At 41.3% G+C, this 19,755-nt stretch overlaps 2 protein-coding genes across 6 annotated transcripts; one reads left to right on the top strand and one right to left on the bottom strand.

Moving 5' to 3' along the window:
* Positions 1–95: 95 nt before the first annotated feature.
* Brf (Brf RNA polymerase III subunit) lies at positions 96–19,270 on the top strand. The gene is made up of 6 exons (XM_018018376.2): positions 96–425; positions 492–860; positions 923–1,027; positions 17,558–17,934; positions 17,996–18,938; positions 18,998–19,270. The coding sequence occupies exons 1-6, from the start codon at positions 353–355 to the stop codon at positions 19,144–19,146; spliced, it is 2,016 nt and encodes a 671-aa protein (XP_017873865.2). The 5' UTR covers positions 96–352; the 3' UTR covers positions 19,147–19,270.
* On the bottom strand, positions 1,358–15,053 carry lute (BTB/POZ domain containing protein 3 lute). 5 transcript variants are annotated; one of them, XM_018018372.2, is made up of 6 exons: positions 14,943–15,053; positions 6,481–6,903; positions 4,108–4,608; positions 3,878–4,031; positions 3,137–3,811; positions 1,358–3,071 (listed from the first exon to the last, which is right to left on the bottom strand). In XM_018018372.2, the coding sequence occupies exons 2-6, from the start codon at positions 6,851–6,853 to the stop codon at positions 2,528–2,530; spliced, it is 2,247 nt and encodes a 748-aa protein (XP_017873861.1). In that variant the 5' UTR covers positions 6,854–6,903; positions 14,943–15,053; the 3' UTR covers positions 1,358–2,527. The 5 variants fall into 5 exon arrangements, with proteins under 5 accessions (XP_017873861.1, XP_089318666.1, XP_089318668.1 ...); XM_089462540.1 differs by having other exon boundaries at positions 6,481–6,927; positions 14,943–15,015; XM_089462542.1 differs by lacking the exon at positions 14,943–15,053 and adding an exon at positions 14,786–14,802.
* Positions 19,271–19,755: the final 485 nt, after the last annotated feature.

Genomic DNA, 19,755 nt, shown 5'->3' with positions numbered 1-19,755 from the left:
TATTGTTAAGTAGATAATAAATATTATAGTTCATATTTTGGTTTGCATAATAATAATAATAATAATAAATATACATTTATTGCCGTTATTATTGCAGCTTTAGTTCAGTCTAGCTCAAACAAATTTTTATCTACCACTTCGATTGTCAGCGTACTGTCCGTAACAGCTGTTAATAAGTATTTTGAACTTTTGTGAGAACGCGTGCAGCATTAGTTTTAATGTGTAATGCTAGTAAAAGTTTTATGTTGAGTTTGTAGGGAAAATGTCGTGAAAATTGAATCCAATGGCAATTTGTGCTCACATTAACGACTCGTTAGATATTCTGTTATTATCAAGCAGCTGAACAAACAACATGTCGACGGGCTTCAAATGCCGCAACTGCGGATCCAATGAGATCGAGGAGGACAATGCACGCGGTGATCGTGGTAAGCAAGCAGCCGAGAGTCCATAAATTCCACAATTCTTCGACTTTAGACTTCTTGTGCTTCTAGTTTGCATGAACTGCGGCTCTGTGCTGGAGGATTCGCTTATTGTCTCCGAGGTGCAGTTCGAGGAAATGGGCCATGGAGCCTCCGCTATTGGACAATTCGTGTCGGCGGAGTCTTCAGGCGGCGCAACAAACTATGGCTATGGTAAATTCCAAGTTGGCTCCGGCACAGAGTCGCGCGAGGTGACAATCAAGAAGGCCAAGAAGGACATCACTCTCCTCTGCCAGCAGCTGCAGCTGACCCAGCACTATGCGGACACAGCGCTCAATTTCTTCAAAATGGCCCTGCATCGACATCTGACACGGGGACGCAAAAGCACCCACATCTATGCGGCCTGCGTCTATATGACCTGCCGCACCGAGGGCACGTCACGTAAGTGTATATAGATATTACTGTAGTTACTTCAGAAGTACTTATCCAATCTCTGCTTACAGATCTGCTCATCGACATCAGCGACGTACAACAGATTTGCTCCTACGAGCTGGGACGAACTTACCTGAAGCTGTCACATGCTTTGTGCATAAATATACCATCCGTAGGTGAGTTTGAACTCAGAATTTGTATATACCCGAAAATGGGGAATCCGGCTGTGATTTTGCTAAAATGCAACAGGTGGAAGAAGGCGTGGCTAACCCCTTTAAGTTTATATATTCTTAATCAAAACGACAAGCTGAGTCGATTTTGCCTCACCCGTCTGTCTATCCATCCGCCCATCCGTCCGCATATATTGACGCATCGATATCAAAACTTGTAAGATCTAGGGTCTTCAAAATTTCTTGTAAGATGAATCGTCTAGAACAGGCTTAAAGGTTGAAGAATATTTTCTATCCCCAGCTTTCATTTCATAATCTCCTTTAAAAGCGTTTAAATTCGAGAAAAATCTAATAATATATTTTATTGGTTAATAGTCGTAATACATAATTCATAGATTCATAAACAATATATAGGATAACATTCGTCTTACGCATATGGTATATAAAAAGTTTGTTTTTTATTTTGAAAAAATAAAAAAATCAGTACAATTTTCAAGGAATTGAAAACTTGAATTCAAATATGATTTTTGCGCCGTGCAGCTCAAGAAGATTCATGCAGATTCGTTTATTCGATATTAGGGGAAATCAAGTCTATAATTGGTTTATGTCGGGCTGTAAAAAGGCTTTTATATTACGTTTATAGAAATAATGCAACTACAAATGCACGCTACAAGAAATACATAGTTATATTAATTAATTTTAGCGCGTATATAGCATGTAATCTGTGTATGTTTCTGTTTTGTGAAGAAGAATTTGGGGATTACTAATGCTAATTAAGTGTGTAAATCTGTTTACGGTTAACTTGGCTTTCAAATTCGTACGCATACTTTAACATGGCGTAATAGACTCTTTCAAGTGTATATAGTATATATATATATGTAGGTTTAGTATATGCTGGCAAAAAATATTTCTGATATTTAATATGTATATATATATATATTCTTGTTTTGCATTCAGTTGTTTATTTAGAATATATTTAGTTATCATTAGCTTGACTGATTGCCCGTTGTTTACTTGCTTATTGAAGATGCCTTCGATTACCTTATCTGCTTGCTTGCTTCGCAATTTCTCTTGGAACGTATATAGTATTAGTAGTAGGTTGGGTGTATATCATCAACTTTTGGGGGCTTACGTTATCCAAATTTTAAATAGTTTCTTTTTGTATGCATTTACCAACAGACGTTATATGTGTATGTGTGTTTGTTTATATGTATGTACTACGATAACTAGAGCACTCTACTGTATTGTGATTCTATAAGTGTTAAGTGTATATATAATAACTACACATGTATATATATGTATCTATATATATATATCAATCTAATATCGCTTTCCTTAAAACTCCAATTTGCTTTGTTGTGTTGCACTGAAAACCCATGAGTTTCGATTTTGTGTTTGTTGTGGTTGAATCTGTGTTGGTCTCTTCGGTAGCTGCTGCTGCTGGTGCTGTGGCTGCTGGCGGTAGTAGCAGGCACCCTGCCACTCCGCACAGTACAACTGTGCGCATCAGGTGTTGCTGCCATCGCTGCTGGCGCTTGTGCTTCCGACTGGCAGCTCATCAGCAGCGTTGTTAGCATTGTTGCTGCCATTGGCTGTGACTGTTCCGCTGCTGCCGCTTGTAATGGCTGGCGTTGCTCCTATGGGCGTGGCGCAGATTGAGCTTGTGGGCGAGTTGAGCGCGGTGACTGCTGTGGGTCCGTAAAAGATCAGTTCGGGTATCTGGCCACCCTGCACGCCGGTGCCGTTGGTGCTCTCCGACGAGCACTGGAATTGGAATGTAACATTGCCCATGAGCACCTCAGACATGCCCTCTTGCCCGAAGAAGCTGAGCTCGTTGCCATCCAGTATTACTGAGGCTGTGTAGTGACACTCCGGCTCTATCTGTATGGGATTTTCGAAGAATACGTGGAAAGTGTTGCTCGAGCCATCCGAAAAGAACTTTGTGTCATTCTCCGCCAGCGTGCGGCCCAAACGCTTCAGCTCGATCTTTACATTGTAGTTAGCTGCACCCGTGGACGAGCCGTAGAGCCCAAAGCCCACAATGAATATTCTGGACAAGCAAGAAATAGGTATGTGAATAGCTGATTGATTTTAGCCGGGTTTGGTTTGACTTACCTGCGATCCACTGAGAACTGTATGGAGTCGCAGCGGCCTCGATAGCGCCACTGATTGGAGCGATAGGCGCACGATTGAAACCGATGGCAAACTTGAGTTTTGAGACCAGCACGCGGACGCGTGGGAAAGCTGAGAGTGGGCTTGATTTTTGCAGTGAAATGCAAAAACATGTCAATTGTCTCCTGGGACGTGAGTATGCCCGTTTGGGCAACGCCATTGGCGAACTCCTCCAGGCTCATTGTCGGTATGCGTATCAGATGCAGTGCCTGGCCTAGAACGCGGCGCTTGTTCGCCGACGTCTCGTCAATGCTCATCTTCTCGCAGGCATTCACGGCCCAATTGAGCGCCGCTTCAAATAGATGAATCTCCTTACAGTTTAGGGTCTCGCGCGACAATATCGATTCGAATGTTTTGAGGTCAATGTCCACAAAATCTTCGGACTTAACCGCCATCTCGGCCTGGGCATCTATCACTTCCCAGCAACGTTGCATCAGTTCGGGCTCCTCGAAAAGACGCGATTGACTGAGAAGTAGGCAGGCGTTTTTTGCCGTCAACTTGACTTCGAGATAGTTGACGCAGGCGCGCGCCAAGTGTGGCACAATATACTTTTTAGCTGCGTACAATGTGGCCAGTATGTGTTCAGGTTCCAGTTTGATTTCATCACAATAGAGATACCTGTAGATAATCATAATGCCAAAGCGTCTAAAATTTCTCACTAAGAGAATTTTGATTGACTCTTACCTTAGCAGCGTTAAGAAGGCTGTGGGCTCTACATCGGGTACCTTTATCTCCTGCTTGTTCTCCGCCAATCCGCCGTAAAACATGGCGTAAAACACAGAGCTGCCCGTGGCGAGAATGTACTTGTGTGCGGGTATGGTTTGAATGGGATCGAAATCTATTCAGTTTGGAGGACATTGGATTCGGAATTGATTAAATTAATTTGATGAGATGCATGCTTCGGTTTAACTCACCGAACTCGCTGCCCACAATGAACTTCACGTCCGACAGCAGCTCATTGTTGAACATCGCTGCATTGCGCTCCAGCACGGTTGCCTTGCTGGCCTGCCAGTTCGGATCGGCCGTGTCAATGGCATTTGAGGCGCCAACGGCGGCATAGCTGCTATTGCTGCCCGCTGCACAGACGTACGATCCGCTGCCGCTGCTGGGCGTTGTTGTTGCCGTCGCCGCATTGGCTGCAGCCACCGCCGAGGCAATGGCCGCGGCTGTCGCTGAACTGGAGGGCAGACAGAATGTGGTCGGACTGCTGCCACTGTTGTTGCTATTCAAGGCGCCAGGCGAAGCCAGCGGCGAGGATGGTGCACTGATCGGCTGTGTTATTTGTATATTGTGATCAGCGGCGCTGCCTGACCCCGGCCCCGGGGATGTGACTGCAGCACCACGTTGCTGCTGCTGTTGCTGGTGGTTATGTGGTGGCGAGTGCAAGAGGCCGTTGCCATTGTTAAGCGTCTCCACTGTAAAATTGAATAGTTATAAATTACGCATTTAGAATATAGTCTTAGCATTATATCTAAACCGTGGCCAACCGAACTCCGCCAGTTTCTGCACAATTCGCTGCAGCATTTGCTAACCGCTAGACGTCGAGGCCTCACTTCCACGACTGTGCCAGCAGCCATCGGTGCCCCCATTCGTCGTGGCTGCAACAGCTGCGGCCCCCTCCTATTATACTCCCCCATATCGGATGCGAACGTAATGTGGAGCGTCCAAAAATAGCGGCTCTTCTGTTGCTGCTAAATCTGCAGCTCGCGACTTTTAGCACGGACCCCAAAATCTGTTTTTTCTGTGTGTGTCTCTTTGATATTAATAATACTCTGCGTGTGCATGTGTACCTATGTGTGCGTGAGTTACTGATGGCGGATGATTATAAAATTTTCACTTTTTAGGCAGAAATATTTGTACATTGTTATTCTAATAATAATGGAGAACTACATAATTCTATGCGTAAATAATCAATCTTAAATAAACAAACCCCGCCTCCTTTCTCTTTCACATCCTTCTACTGATATCTCAACTGTTATTTATTTTGTGGAAAATCGATAACATACACAGACAGGGACACACACACATGCATATGTGCACATACACACACGCGCACCTGCTATTTTGTCTATTTGGATGCATTTTTCTTACCATTAATCCAGCCGCCGTTAACCTGGGAATGTGACATGGATTCTTGATTGCGCTTATTTGTCGATTTCAATGAGAATCGGTTTAGTGCGCTGTTGTTATTGCTGCCAGTATTGCTGTTATTATGATTATTGCTGCTGCTGCTGCTACTGGCCATGACTACGTTTTGTGTTTGTATTATTTGAACAGCAGTCAGAGAGAGATAGAGAAAGAGAGTGGAAAATTTGGAGCACTATGCAAAACAATTCTTGTCCGCAATAACCATATGATACCACTATAGTTTTACTTTTGATTAAGTGCGCTATATACTATTTCAATTAACTGACGGCATTTGTAATGCCATTTTAAGAATTAAACTAAGCTGCGTATATAGGCTTGAGAGAACTTGCAGCAGTCGGCAGATTAAAACGCAAATCGATAGACAGTGGCGGTAAGACGATATGCGATCCACAAACAACATCCACGACAGCGATGCATTTGTCTGTTGGCATGTGATATACCAACCAGCTTTTGTGTATCTGTGTGAGCGCGTGTTTTGAATGCGAATTAGCTGAATTTCAATTTACTGTGGATTTGCGTCAGTTTCGCAAGTTTCGCTGGGCCACAATTCATTGATTATATCATGGTCGCGGTTAATATGTATTTCCGTCATGCCAATTTGAAGCTCAGGCCGCGCACTCGCGCACTTGCCTCTGTCCCATATAAAAGCGTCAATGCGTACGTGAGCCTTAAATATTACCATAGCCTTGTGCAGCAGCTGGGGCTAGCATCATGTACATATTAGTCCATGCTTGAAGCTTGTAAACTTGACGCATATTTTGTGCTTGAATACGGCTATTGATTATGGCCCGGCTGCGCATATTTAATATGACCACAAAAAATTTGAACTTGAAATCGATTTGCTTGCCAGAGTTTGGTCATCGCTGCTGTCACCGCTGAAGGTTTGTCGATTTCTTACCATACTAAAAATCACACATGCACTCACACACACACAAAGCAAATCTTTACAAATCGAACACGCACATGCACATAAACATCTAACAAAAAGTAAAACAAGTTTTTGCTTCTGTGCAGTCCGCCGACTGCGTGTTTGGGCCATGAAAACAAACAACAACAAAATGTTGTTGACCTTTGCGTAAACGAAAACTCATTTCGGCAGCTTTTCCTACAAATTTTCACTCAATATGTTGAGTACTTACTGTTAGATTGGCGTTGCTGCTGCGGCTGCTGCTGATGTTGTTGTTGTTGTTGTAGTTGCTGCTCTTGTTGTGGCTCGGGCGGCGGCATTTCCTCGTTTTCCGGAACCCGCGCAGCGTATTCCGGCTCATAGTTGTGCGCATAGGCGCTGCCCCAATGGCCGGCAAAGTCGTCCTCTTCGAGCGTCAGCAGGTGATCCAGCACCTGGACGCCGCGTTCGAGGGGACCGTGAAATTTATTAATTAGCTCGGAGAGACGCAGATTGAGGCCGTAACTGGCGCCGCTGACGCCACTTGGCGTCCTCGTGTCGATCGCCCAATAAAATAGATGACGTCCCAGATGACTGCTCAGATGGTTTGCAAAGGCCTCGATCATCTTTCCCTTGGCATCATCTCAGCCCCATTTAACATTTTCCGACTCTGGCACTGCAAAATGGAATAAAGAGCAGACTTTGAGGTTATGTAATGTAATCTAACAGTCACTGAACTCGCTCTCTCACTCTCTCTATCTGTCCCTCTCTCCTTCTCCCTCTCTCTCTCTCTGCTCATCTAACATTGCCTGTTTCTTTAACCCCAAATCTCGATTTACACTTTCACTTCCAGTTCCCACTTCCACTTGCCATTTTCATGTCTATTTCCACACGCATTTCGGATTAGCTACAGGAAGTTATTGAAATTTGGCTCGGCCTTGGCATTTTTTGTTTGCTTGTTTGTTTTGTTTCTCTTTTTCATGTCTCATGTAATGCGATCTGTTCGCATTTGCTTTCGTTTTTCCCAGTCATTTCTGAGGGAGAATCCACACCTGTCATCGTCGCGTTGCCTTTTCAGATTATGCAAGCAGCCACGTTTAATTGACAGCAATGCGAAGTCCGTAACCAAAACAAAACTGCGAGAGAGAGAGAGAGAGATACACACACACACACACACCGATACAGATAAAGGCAAATATTGTGGTGTCATGCAGCGCATGCGGGTGTGCGTCGCGACGCTTAACAATCAGCGAACAGCAGCTGCCACGCCCCCTCTCTGCTCCGCCTCAGATCTAGCAAATAATTTGCCGAAACCGAGTGGAATTTTTGGCAAGCGCTTGTTTCCGGGGCGACCAGCTTTGTATATAGCCATATTTGAGCAGATCTAACACTCAATTAGCTGATTTATTTTTTATTTATATGAAATAATTGAATTCAGTTCCAAAGATATCATAGCTCTTCTCTACATATAGTCTTTGTTGATAATGTTCAAAGAAATAGCTGTTCCTAAAGTTCTTGTACAGAATAAAGACTAAATAAATAAATTATCTAGTCAAAAAATGTCATCTACTCATTTTATTACTTTTTAAAAACTAACACAAGTGATGAATTACAATATTATAGACCCAACCACATAAGAAAATCTAAGTAAATTTGATTATATTTGCTTGCTATATCTACTCTATCACATAATACCCTCTCCTTGAGGAAGGTTGTAGGGTATACTACAATTATTTAAATTAAACAAGGCGCATCAAATTAGTTAGCTTTTTATATACATGCATATAGATAGAGTCTTTATAAAGGTGTGTGCCATAGGCAACTCCGCTCCATAAGAACGTATTTAGGTATATACCTCTATGTATATTATATATTATATATATACTGTATATAGTATAGGCGCGTATGCCAGAAATGCAAAATGCATTTCGTTGCATTTGACAGCAAAGTCACGTTTAGCATGCAGCAGACGTAGGCTTAATTGTTTTTATCTTTTCTACCTTTTTACAATCAGATATACATATGAATATAGGAAGTATATGAACGAGAAATTGATCTTTATTTAGTATCGTTAACTAGATTAGGCTAATTAAATTACTATTTCATAGGCTAGTCTACATACATACATATGTAACGTATATGGAATGAATCAGATCGATTCGATCGAATTAAGCTGACAAAATATTTTAGCTTATATGTATTACATTTAGGAATAAAATGCTGCTGTCAGAAAAAATGTGTATAATTATAAATAACATAAATATGTAGGTAAATACATATATAAATATCGCATTAATATAACATGATATCGTGTCACGAATTTTTCTTCTTCTCTTGTCTATCGAATTTTCCTAATTCTGCTAATTTGCATCGTGATTAACTCGTGCTTTTGGAATAGAGTTAAAGCACTAACCAGAGAACAATTTGTTCTAGATGTCTAGTCTATGTGTTCTCTGGTTAGTGGTTAAAGTGACAGCTGCTAAAATGTTATTCGAGTGAGTTAGCTGCTCTTCTTCTTCTGCTTTTTGCCTTGCATCCTCTAATTCTCACTCTGTGTGAGACAGGGAAAGATGGCTGTTGCTGAACGTAGCTGACTGCTGCTGAGCGTGAGCGAGATGGCCATATAGACCACTCAGACAGGGCCGTTATGATTGTCAGTGGCCAAAGAGAAGCGACTAGAATTTGTCATTCTGAAACAAAGCACATTGTGTGAGACAGCCCAGTGAAAATTCGGTATTGTGGAGGATTTTGAAACATATACAATTAAAATGGATGGTGAGCAAATTGAGAAACACTAGGCATACACATATCGATATATATAAATTATATATCAAATACTTTTAAATGTAGGCAGCAGCACATCTAAGTTGTCTGAGCAGCGCAATAAAATTATCGAAAATAATTATCCATAATAATAGAAATCATATATCAATCATTTTGTGCAGGGTATCTGCACTTCTGCCCACTCGTTATGATTCCCTTTGCTGTTTGTTTACGCACATTTGACTTAATTTGTTGTTGTTATTGTTGTGGCTGTTGAGCTTCGCATTGGCTTTTGCAGTTTGTAAGCGCATTCGAAATTTGCGCTTGCATTAACTTTGTGCGCCCTTTTCTTAATTTATGTATTTCTTTTGGTTCGGGCTGGGTTGGCCTGGCGCTCGCTGTTTTCATTACATTTTTTCATAGCCTCTTTAATTGCGAGTGTCGACCCACTTTGACCACGCCGGGTCAGACCGCAGGCGACCCATAGATAAAGCGACAGACGGACAGACGCAAGACAACAACAATGAAGAAGACGACGACGACGGACCCAAACCCCAAAGAGACCCCAAAACCGACGCCCGCGTAACACTTTCGATTTTTATTTCCTCATTACACGCGCACCATGCAAAACAAAAGCAAAAAGACAACAACAATATATTTTTTATATATATATATGTATATAATATATATAAGAGTTAAGAAAAAAGTGAAGACTTGACTCTTTTTTTTTTTTTGAGCTGCTGAGTTGGTTTTGCTGTTCGCTTTGTGGGCCACTTTAAGCAAATATATCTCATTGCATTTTCACGTTTCAGTACAAATTGTGCAATCGCAACGCATTTGCGCTGATTGGCAAAAATATGGCAAGGAGAGCAGCGATTCGTTTTACCTGACTTAATCAGTTATTGATACACAAAAGCCAAAAGCTTGGCCTTAAGTCTAAGCCATCGCTCAGCCACAGGTGAGCGGACAGGTCATTCGGGCTCACGTGGCTGTTGATTTGACGATTTTGCACTTTAATTAATGACTGCTTGTCAGATCGTTCAGTTATGGGTGCTTTATGCTTTATGGCTCGTAGAACCAAGTCGTTTACTTTCATTCGAGTTTTCGTGTACAATTTTGAAATGTTTTGTTTATTAGCTGATATATATTATTTCATTGTTGATATATGAAAATTTTATAGGGTATTTATTTTTATAGAATATATTTGCATTTATATTTATCTGTATTCATATAGAATATTTTATCATATATCTGTATTTATATAGAATAAATATGAATTTGAATTATTAAATATTGTACATCCCGAATATAAAAATCTATAGAGTAGAGATAAAATTACAATACTCGTTGGTATTAGACTTGTAACTATAATGTTTCGCTCTTTAAAATAAATACTTCCCAAAAGAAATCAGCACTTATTTGCAAGATAAATGTTCCCATTATATAAGTATTATAAATAGAAGATTTCTCTATTAGGCGTGATGATAAGTTTGGCATGGATCGCTGTAGCGCAATTAAATAAAAAATACTCAAACTCTTGTTTACAATGCTTGAAGCAAAAGAAGTAGGTAGAAACCATGCTAAACAAAGAAATCTGATCATGGAATTTATTTCATTAGCTTAAACAAACTTTTGTATAAAAGAGAAAAAAATGCTTTAGGGAGAATCCCAAAGACAACAAAATTCCTGAGACCCAAAAGCCAGTTTAGACTATGTAAATAAATAAGTTAACTTCCACTTCCAATATTGAAAAATAAGAGAGATTAGCTTTAGCTGATATAAAATATACTTGCAACAGCCCTTGGCAGAAAATGAATCTGAAACGCTTTCGTTTCAGCATCTGGCACTGCAAACAAAATTCGTTCGCAAATGCATTTCCACGAATGAAAAATACGTGCGCTTGGCACAGAGCTTATTCAATTTCCTCGTGAGCTGGCAAATTTCTATGAAATTCTCAACATGTTCTGTTGGATACCTAGCAAACCATAAAATTTGAAGACATGTTTGGTTAAATTTACATAAAATTAAATATATCATAGCTATAGTTTGATTAAGTTTATAATCGATGTGCTTGACAGTTGAAAACTGATCGATTAGTTAGAAATAGAAAGAATTGAGCAGAATTGGGAATCTGAAAAGAGTATTCACAGCTCACAGATATAGATGGATCTATGGAACCCAAGATCGCAACGCTTAAACGGGCAGACGACTCGACTGTTGATCCTCGCCAAAAATAAAAGTATATAATAATATATTTATGAGATCTGACACGCCCACTTCATTTCAAATGCTAATATTGTTACTAGAAAATTCCATTTTGAGTGTGTTCAAGGTAATAAAAGTTGGCATTTTGAACTTTTAGGTGAAATTGTTGTTTCAGGTCTTCTCCATTTCCAGATTCGCATTCAGCTACCATTGTTTGTTTGCTTAACGAATTTATTTGATTTTGAATAACTTAGCGCTTATGGCCGTTGAAGAATCAGGGTCAGGGACATCTCAGCTCCCATATGCTCCACAAATAAATATATATAAACGCATTAGCTTAGCTCTTGAAAGTTGCTCTAGAGATTAGTTTTTAGAGTATCTGTCGCTTCGCTTATGTGTGATCTTAGCTCTCATCTTTTAGTCATTGTCGCTTAGCATTTTGTTTTGTATTTTTCTGACGCCTGAATCTGAAGCTGAGGTGTATCTCAAAGGTGTTGTCAAATTACTTAATGCCTCGTTTCGAGTGCCCTTAGGTGGTTTCGCAATCACCCAGCCAGTCAGTCTGTCAGTCAGTCACTAAGTCAGGTGTCGGTCGGTTGGGCCTTGCGGTTTAGACGCTTTGATTTGCAGATAATTTTATAGACATTAGTGTGCAGTTTTTTTTCTCTTCTTGTATATTTTTAACATGAGCCACAATCTAGTCGCTTTAAATATTTCTCTATATGCAATTACATGCATGTACATATGTATATATCCAATTTTGCTTCGCTTTTTTTTTTTTTTTTGGTAAGTCATGCTGCATTTTGCCTAATGACTTGACGACTTGGCTTTGTGAAGTCTTTGAAAAGCGTTTCGCAATGGGCCCAGAAAATAAAAACCCCCAACGCCACGCACACACAGACAATGCGATTTACTTAAGTTCTTTATCGAGATCAAATGATTCGCATAAATTTGTTTATCATCTTCACTCGACGGTCTCTGGCCGTGTATTTTGTTAAATTGATACATTGATATTATTATTTGTTGCTGAAACCGGTTCTTGAAGCTCAATCACTTGGCTATTCTATATCCGCCGCTTTGAATTGTCATCAGGTTTTTGGGCTGTTCAGAAATGCTCTGAGCTCTTCCTCTTCTATTTTCGTATTATTTCATATTTAGATATTCATGTCTCAAGTTGTGCGCGCTCTGCGTGTGGAATTTCAATAAATTATTTGCCAACGAGAATAAAGAGACAGTTTTTGTTTTATTTGTATTTGTATTTTTACTTTGTCTCATGCTCGGGGGCTCTGACAACGGGTGGGGCCAATTTGCAATTGTGGTTGCTGTTGTTGGTGATGGATGGTTCTCAAACTAAATGGAATCGTTTGTCAATATGGGAAGCTGTGCTGTGCTGTGCTGCGTTGCCGTGCCCAAAACTACAATCAACAAAAACACCTCAGCAAATTAGCCATAATTAAATATTGTTAAATTACACAGCTCAGCTTAAGTTGATTACACAAAGCTTTCAAAACTTGGGAAAATCGCATTATATGCATATATCTTATATATAATATTATCGAATCTAGCATTATATATTATATAGTATAAATATAGTTGAGACGTGGTAAGTTAAGTGTGCGAATTCGCGTTGAGCTTTCACGATTGTTGCATAGAGAGTTCATTCTAAATAGAATTGCTATTTCTTCTAGAAATCGACTGACATTTGATGCACATCTTAGACAGATATTGTAGCTTTTATAGAAGTACACACAGATCTTTTAATTTTCAAGTCACTGAAAGTATTTGAAGTTGGGAGGCAAGTCAGCTTCTTTAAAACTCTTAATCATTTCAATTTGTATAAACAAAGAAAAGCATTGTAAATCTGTATACAATCGAGTCGCGATAATTAGAATGCATATAGCAGAAAACTGTGAATATGCCAGTTTGAAATGTAATACGCAACTAACTCAGAACAGAATTTAGTTACTGTTTAGCTAGTGTAGTAGTTAGTGCGAATGACTTTATTATTTTCGCGACGCTGTTGCTAATTTCTATAGAATTGAATGTAGAATTGAATACTCTTCGATTTTTCATTTAACACAATAGCTAATATCGATAATATTCTATTTATCGTTCACTTTAGTGATAATCCCTACATAAATAACACTAAAATAATTAATGGCGTGTTCGACTAGAAGATATACAGATCCGTAAGAGGGTTCACTTAATTGAATGTATAATAAATCAAAAATTGTCAATGATAAGCAAAGACGTTTAGGATTTGCTATTTTTGCAATACAACTTCGACTGAGTTCATTTTGTAGTATTGAGAGCTAATATATAAAAATATTTAAATAATAGACACCAAATTATAAAATTATTAGTTATAATTATAAATTTTGTTATCTATGAACTGATGGAATGAATTAAATCAGTTTAAAACATTAATCTAGAGATGTATACTTATGTCTTAGGCTTTTCATGGTAGATTGAATGGAAATTAAGTGGAATAAAATATGCACGAGTAGAGAAAAATCTATAGCTATATTATTAGCTTCAGAATTTGAGGACACAAAAAAGAAATAGGAAATAGGAATAGGGAAATAGAGAAGGCCTAATTTAACTTGGCTATTGTCACCGGTCAAGAATATCTATAAATAATTTATAGAGTAATTTTATTATTTATATTGAATGCAAACCTTTTACTGCTTATCAATTTTCAATGAGTAATCAATAAAGAACACTTAAAAATTTCTGTCTTTCATCAGCAATAGACTTTTCTAAATTGCAGCCGAGTGATTGGCACACCTTTAGAATATGCCTTAGAATTAGTAATTAGTGTAAAATTAACTTAAGGCTCGACTAAAGTGTGCAAGTGCCATTGAGGCAGCACAAGTAAGCGCTCATTAGACTCCGTTAGGGGTGGGGGGGGAGTCGCAATGAATGACCAATCAATGAATTGTCAAAAATATGCTTAGATCACAATTTGCGCGCTCAGCTCGCTATAGATAGTTAGGGTGGCTCAACATTCTGATCGAGTCGTGCGACTCGTACGACTTACGGCAAAACTTTGAACCTTAATTTGTTAGCATATACTAAAGTGTTTAAACACAAGTTTTATTTATATTTTTCTAGCACTTTCTTTTCAGTTTTTATTATTGTTTTTCTGCTTTAGCCGGGTTTTGAAACCCTTTTGTTGACTTTGTTATGTGGTTGAGGCTTTACTCGGTCAACAGCTTCTTTGTTGTATTTTTGTTTATATTGACGTCATTAAAATTATCGATAAACTATTTTATTTTTTTCTCTATTTATAATATATGTCAAGGGGCAGTTTTGGAGAAAAAGAGAGAGAGAAGGAGAGAGCGAGAGAGTAGAGAGTGAGAGCGCGTGAGCTGAATGTTAATTATTTTGATTTACAGCCGGTAAAATGATAATTAAACACTTCATTCTTTTTATTATTTATTTGTTTGGGTCTTTTAATTGCAAAGCACTTCACTGCCCTGAGAACTTTTGTTGTCTGCTGCTCGTATTTTTTTTACAGAAATTTAGATATTTGTTTATACACATACATAAATATGTATGTAAGTAAATTTGTTTGTTTTTGCACGCACTTTGCCGGCTCTCAGCTCAATTGCACATAAATTATAGCGTCAACAGAAGAACGGGCTTGTTATTTATGTTTCAGCGATTTCTACACCAACACACGCTCACATCAAATTTAACTACATATATAGAAAAAAAATAAAAACTTTATAGAAATCTGTTTACATGTTATTTATTTTAGTTTTGCGCATGCGCGTCGATCGATTTTGCTGCTGCTGCTGCTGCTGCGGTTTGTTGCTTGTTCGCGAGCCAACGAACGAATTCGTAATGAGCCACGATGACAGCCACGAGGCAGCTGCTTGACGATCGACGTGTTGCCGCTCAGGTGTTTCGCCTCTCAGGTATTTCGAGATTGCGGTGAGCGCAGCTTGTGTGAGAGAGAAAGAGAGACTTATTCAGAGTTTGTGCACAAATCGCATGGGATATTTGCGCTGAGTTTCCTATATGAATCTTAATGTCTTGTAGAGTGTTAATAAAATATTATTGTTTGCCATTTCAATTTCGGTTTTATGCTCGGCTTTGAAAAGCGTTAATTTAATTTATGAAATTCGATTTTGAGATCAGTCAGAGACAGAGCTAGTAAGAAAAGGTATATACAAATATAAATTACAATTTATTTTTCATATTTTATTTAGATTTATTTATTATCTATTTTTTATTTAAATTTATTTAACAGTGCTATTATTATTATCTTTACTTTTATATATTTTTTAAAAGCCGCATAAATAAAAACTAATTAGAGCTATATATATTATTAATATATATGTATGTAATGAGATTTAATAGCTTTAATGAGTTTTTAAGTGAATCTCAGTTTTAATTTCTAATTCTGGCTTAGCTCAATTAGCTTTGGCATGAAATTATAGCTTGGGAAGACCCCAGCTTTTTTTGATATCAGCTTCAGTTGGATTTTTTTTTTTGGTTTGGCCAAAAGTTTAGCCTTAAATTTAGCTCTAATTCCACTGACACAATTTTGAGAGTCGAGCTTAATTCGTTGTTAATTGATTAGGACAGAATGCAGAAATCGAAGGTTGCTGGGGTCGGTTCAGTTGAAGCCAAATATTCCAGTCGCGCTGCTAGTTAATAATTAATCGTGGCTAAATTAAATAGCAATTAGGCCGTCGTGTTGAGTTAATTGCGTCTTGGAAAGCGCTTGTCCCAAATTGCTGGCATTTTGCAAGGGCAACAAAGTGTTTGCCAGTCAATAGGGGCGGGGCCGCCCAAAGGGGTTGAGGCTGCGGCGGGCGGGTGTTGCGTAACACGCCCAAAAACGATAATTGCTGTCATGACAAACGCAAAAATAAAGTTTAAATAATAATAATTTCGCTGGCTCCTGCGCGGACAGGGAAACATTAAGAAACCATTAGCAGCAGCAGCAGCAGACATTTGTGGCCTCCGCTGGCTGTTAAATAGTGAAGCTACTGCAACAGCTGCTGCTGCTGCTTCTGCTGCTGCTTCTGCTGCTGCTTCTGCTGCTGCTGGTTGAGTGGGTCTGCTGCACAGAAGGGTCAATGCAGTCGACAGTCGAGCGAGAGCAGCGACAACGGCATCATTTTTCAAGTGCCACCACTCGACAGTCGCATGAGTGGGTGGCTTGAACCCGGGCGGGGCCCGGGCCGCCTCAAATATGCGCATTCATTAGGGTTTAATAAATATTTTTTTTGCGAGCACACTTGCTGCTCGCGCTGAAGAGCGGCGTGGTCAAAGGGTCGATTGCCGTCAACGTTTAGCAGCTGCCGCAGTGTGTCAAGTTGTGGCTCAAACAAGGCTTAAGGACTTCAATGTGAACAGTCACACGCACACACATACAAAAACAGCAAGTCAATACATATATAGTTTTATATTCGCATTGTTCAATGCAAATTTGTAGCTTCAGATTGACGGTCAATCGCTCGCACCGCACGTTTGTCAAATATTAGCACCGTCTCGCTTGGCGCAGTTCCGCCGCAAGGTCGACCTGGTCCAAGTCCATTGTGGACTTAGTGTTTTGTATTTGATATTTGGCGTTCATGTTTGTGCTCTTCACACTCTTTTCGCACGTCATTTTCAATTTTTCCAGTGCGTTTTGTGCACAGTTTATGATGTGGCCTGGCTACGGCCTGGTCTTGGCCAAATACTAATTACTGCACGCTGTGCTGTCTCACCTATTTTCCATGCCCAGGCCAACTAATTACCGCACTAATAAGCAAACAGTAATGGCCCAAAGAGCATAAACAATGCGAGTCACAGGCGACGTGACGTATGCGCAATATTTATCAAAATCTATCGCATGCTATATTCAAAATATACCAAACCTCTCACCGTCTCTCTCTCTCTCTCAGTCTCACTCTGTCTCTGTCGCCGTCTTGGCTGGCCTCTCTCGAATGTCTCCGCTCTCTCTCGCCCTCTCTTTCTGTCTCGGACGCTGTTCTCTTTCGTGACTGCGCTCAATGCCAGCGTCTTGTAAAAGTTGAATGAATTAAAATATATATGTATGTATATATAAATCGTCTTGGCGTTCGGGTTCAAGTTTGTTTTTCGGCTGTCGCTTGGCCGGTTATTGGCTATTTTCGATTACACTGCTTAGAGCCGCTTTGAAGGTCGCTGAGCAAGTTCTTCTGCTGCGGAATGTTATCAATGTGTGTTGACCATGAGCCTCCACAGACAAACAAAAGGCCGATAAAACAAAACAAAAAAACGAAAACAAAAACAAACACAAACTTGTTGCTGTTGCAGTTTTGTTGTTGTTGGGCGAGTTAATTGACGAGTTCCTCATTGCATGATTGTGACGCCTTTTACAGATCCCTGTCTCTACATAATGCGCTTCGCCAACCGCCTGCAGCTGGGCCCGAAGACCCACGAGGTGTCCATGACGGCGCTGCGCATCGTGCAGCGCATGAAGAAAGACTGCATGCACTCGGGACGACGGCCCACCGGACTGTGCGGCGCCGCTCTCTTGATAGCCGCGCGCATGCACGAGTTTAGCCGCACCATAGCCGACGTGATCGGCGTCGTTAAGATACACGAGTCCACGCTGCGCAAGCGCCTCTCCGAGTTCGCCGAGACGCCGTCGGGCGGCCTCACGCTGGAGGAGTTTATGACCGTCGACCTGGAGCGGGAGCAGGATCCGCCCTCGTTCAGAGCGGCGCGTATCAAAGATCGTGAGCTCATACAAAATGTAAGTAAATAATTCTCTATCAATATAATCTAGCAGAACTAACTTTCGTTCCTTAATGTAGATGGGCGTGCACGAGCTGACCGAGCTGCAAAAGGAGATCGATGCGCATTTGGAGAAGGATATTGGCAAGTATACCGAGAGCATGCTGCGCAAGGTGACCAAAGGCAAAGTGACGACGGCATCGATACAGGAAAAGTCGGACAAATTTGCGCAGAAATCGGAAAAGGAACTGGAGCTGGAGGAGTCTAGACAATTCATTGAGGCTTCCAATGCTGAGGCCATCAAGGAGTTCATTGCCAACAACACGGACGCGGACACGGAGCTGGAATCGAAGCCGCATACGGCCATGGCGAATGCCATGATTGAGGGACTGCGGCCCGACATCGAAGCCATTTGTCGTGTCACCGAAAGCGACTTGGAGGATGTGGAACGGGCCAGGCAGCCAATGGAGACGGAGCTATATATTGACGATTTGAATGACGAGGAGCTGGATCAGTATGTGCTGACAGCGGAGGAGGCCGACACCAAGCTGAGCATGTGGAAGAACCTGAACGCAGAGTTTCTACGCGAGCAAAAGGAACGCGAAGAACGCATGGCCAAGGAGCGTGAGGAGGGCAAGCCGGAGAAGAAGAAGCGAAAGCCGCGCAAGAAAGTCATTGGACCCTCGTCCACAGCTGGCGAAGCCATTGAGAAGATGCTGCAGGAGAAGAAGATCTCTAGCAAGATAAATTACGACATTCTGAAAACCCTCACAGAGGGCATGGGCTCCCTTACGGGCGATAGCGAGGCCTCAGCGGAGGCGCCCAAGCCCAAGACGTTGGAGGAGCTGGCCCAGACGCCCGCCATTGTGGAGGAGGGTCCGATTTCCAGTAAGCAGAGCCGCGGCAAACCGAGCTACGACATGCCTGGACCCAGTCGAAAACGCGTCAAGCTAGAGGCCGGCCTGCCCGTGAGTCAGCCAGAGGAGCAACTGGAAAAGAAGCCAGAGGTCGCGCTGGAAACAGGTAAGCCAACGGCTTCACTTGCATTGCTGAAAAACTCATTGCTATCTCTGCTATTTCAGACGAGTTGGACGAGGATGCCGAGGTGGATGAAGCTGATGCCGAGCCAGAGGCGGAACCAGAGGCTACGCTGCAGGATATGCTAAACCAGGGCGCTGGCGATGAGGACGACGAGTACGGCTACGGCTTCGACGAGGAGGAGGAGTACTAGCCACAGCGACATGGCATGACATGGCATTTAGCAATCATTATGGCACATTCTGTATGGTCGCTTTTATACACAAATTGATAATCAGCAACTACTCATAATCTAATTAAATTAAGCTTTAAATCTACAGACATCTTTTCCATCATATTCCACGTCTATTTCTTGCTGCACTCTGCACTTGTTGCAGTTTCTTGTTCTCCTTTTTGCGTGTTAGCAGCCATTAAATCATCGGCCCCTCCTGCCCGGCGGCCTTAGCGCAGCCATTTACATGTTGAAGCCGTGTTGCCGCTGTCTACCCGCCTGCCTGCCTGCCTGCTGGCGCTGCTCGAGTGGCATAGGGCGGCGGAGTCGAGGTTTTTGCTGCCTCTCTGTTGCTAGTTTGCTTCTAATTGTTGGCGCTGCCGTGGCGCGCCTGCAAGTGCTGCAAATAAATATTTCACTCTTAATCATGTTTTGCACTCGCTGTGCACTGTGCGCGCGCTTGCCTTTGTGCTTGTGTTGTTTTTGTGCCGTAGCGCCCTGGGCGGCCAGACGGCCAGACGGGCAGCCAGGCAGTCGGGCAACCAGTCGGCCGACCAGCCAGGAACTTGACTTGGCTGCTCGCCTCACGGC

The sequence above is a fragment of the Drosophila arizonae genome, chromosome 2, assembly GCF_054131065.1.
Source record: "Drosophila arizonae isolate 15081-1271.41 chromosome 2, UAZ_ARI_1.0, whole genome shotgun sequence".
In the NCBI taxonomy this organism is placed as follows: Eukaryota; Metazoa; Arthropoda; class Insecta; order Diptera; family Drosophilidae; genus Drosophila; species Drosophila arizonae.
Note: the sequence above shows the minus strand (reverse complement) of the source record. Positions and strands in the feature narration are given on the sequence as shown.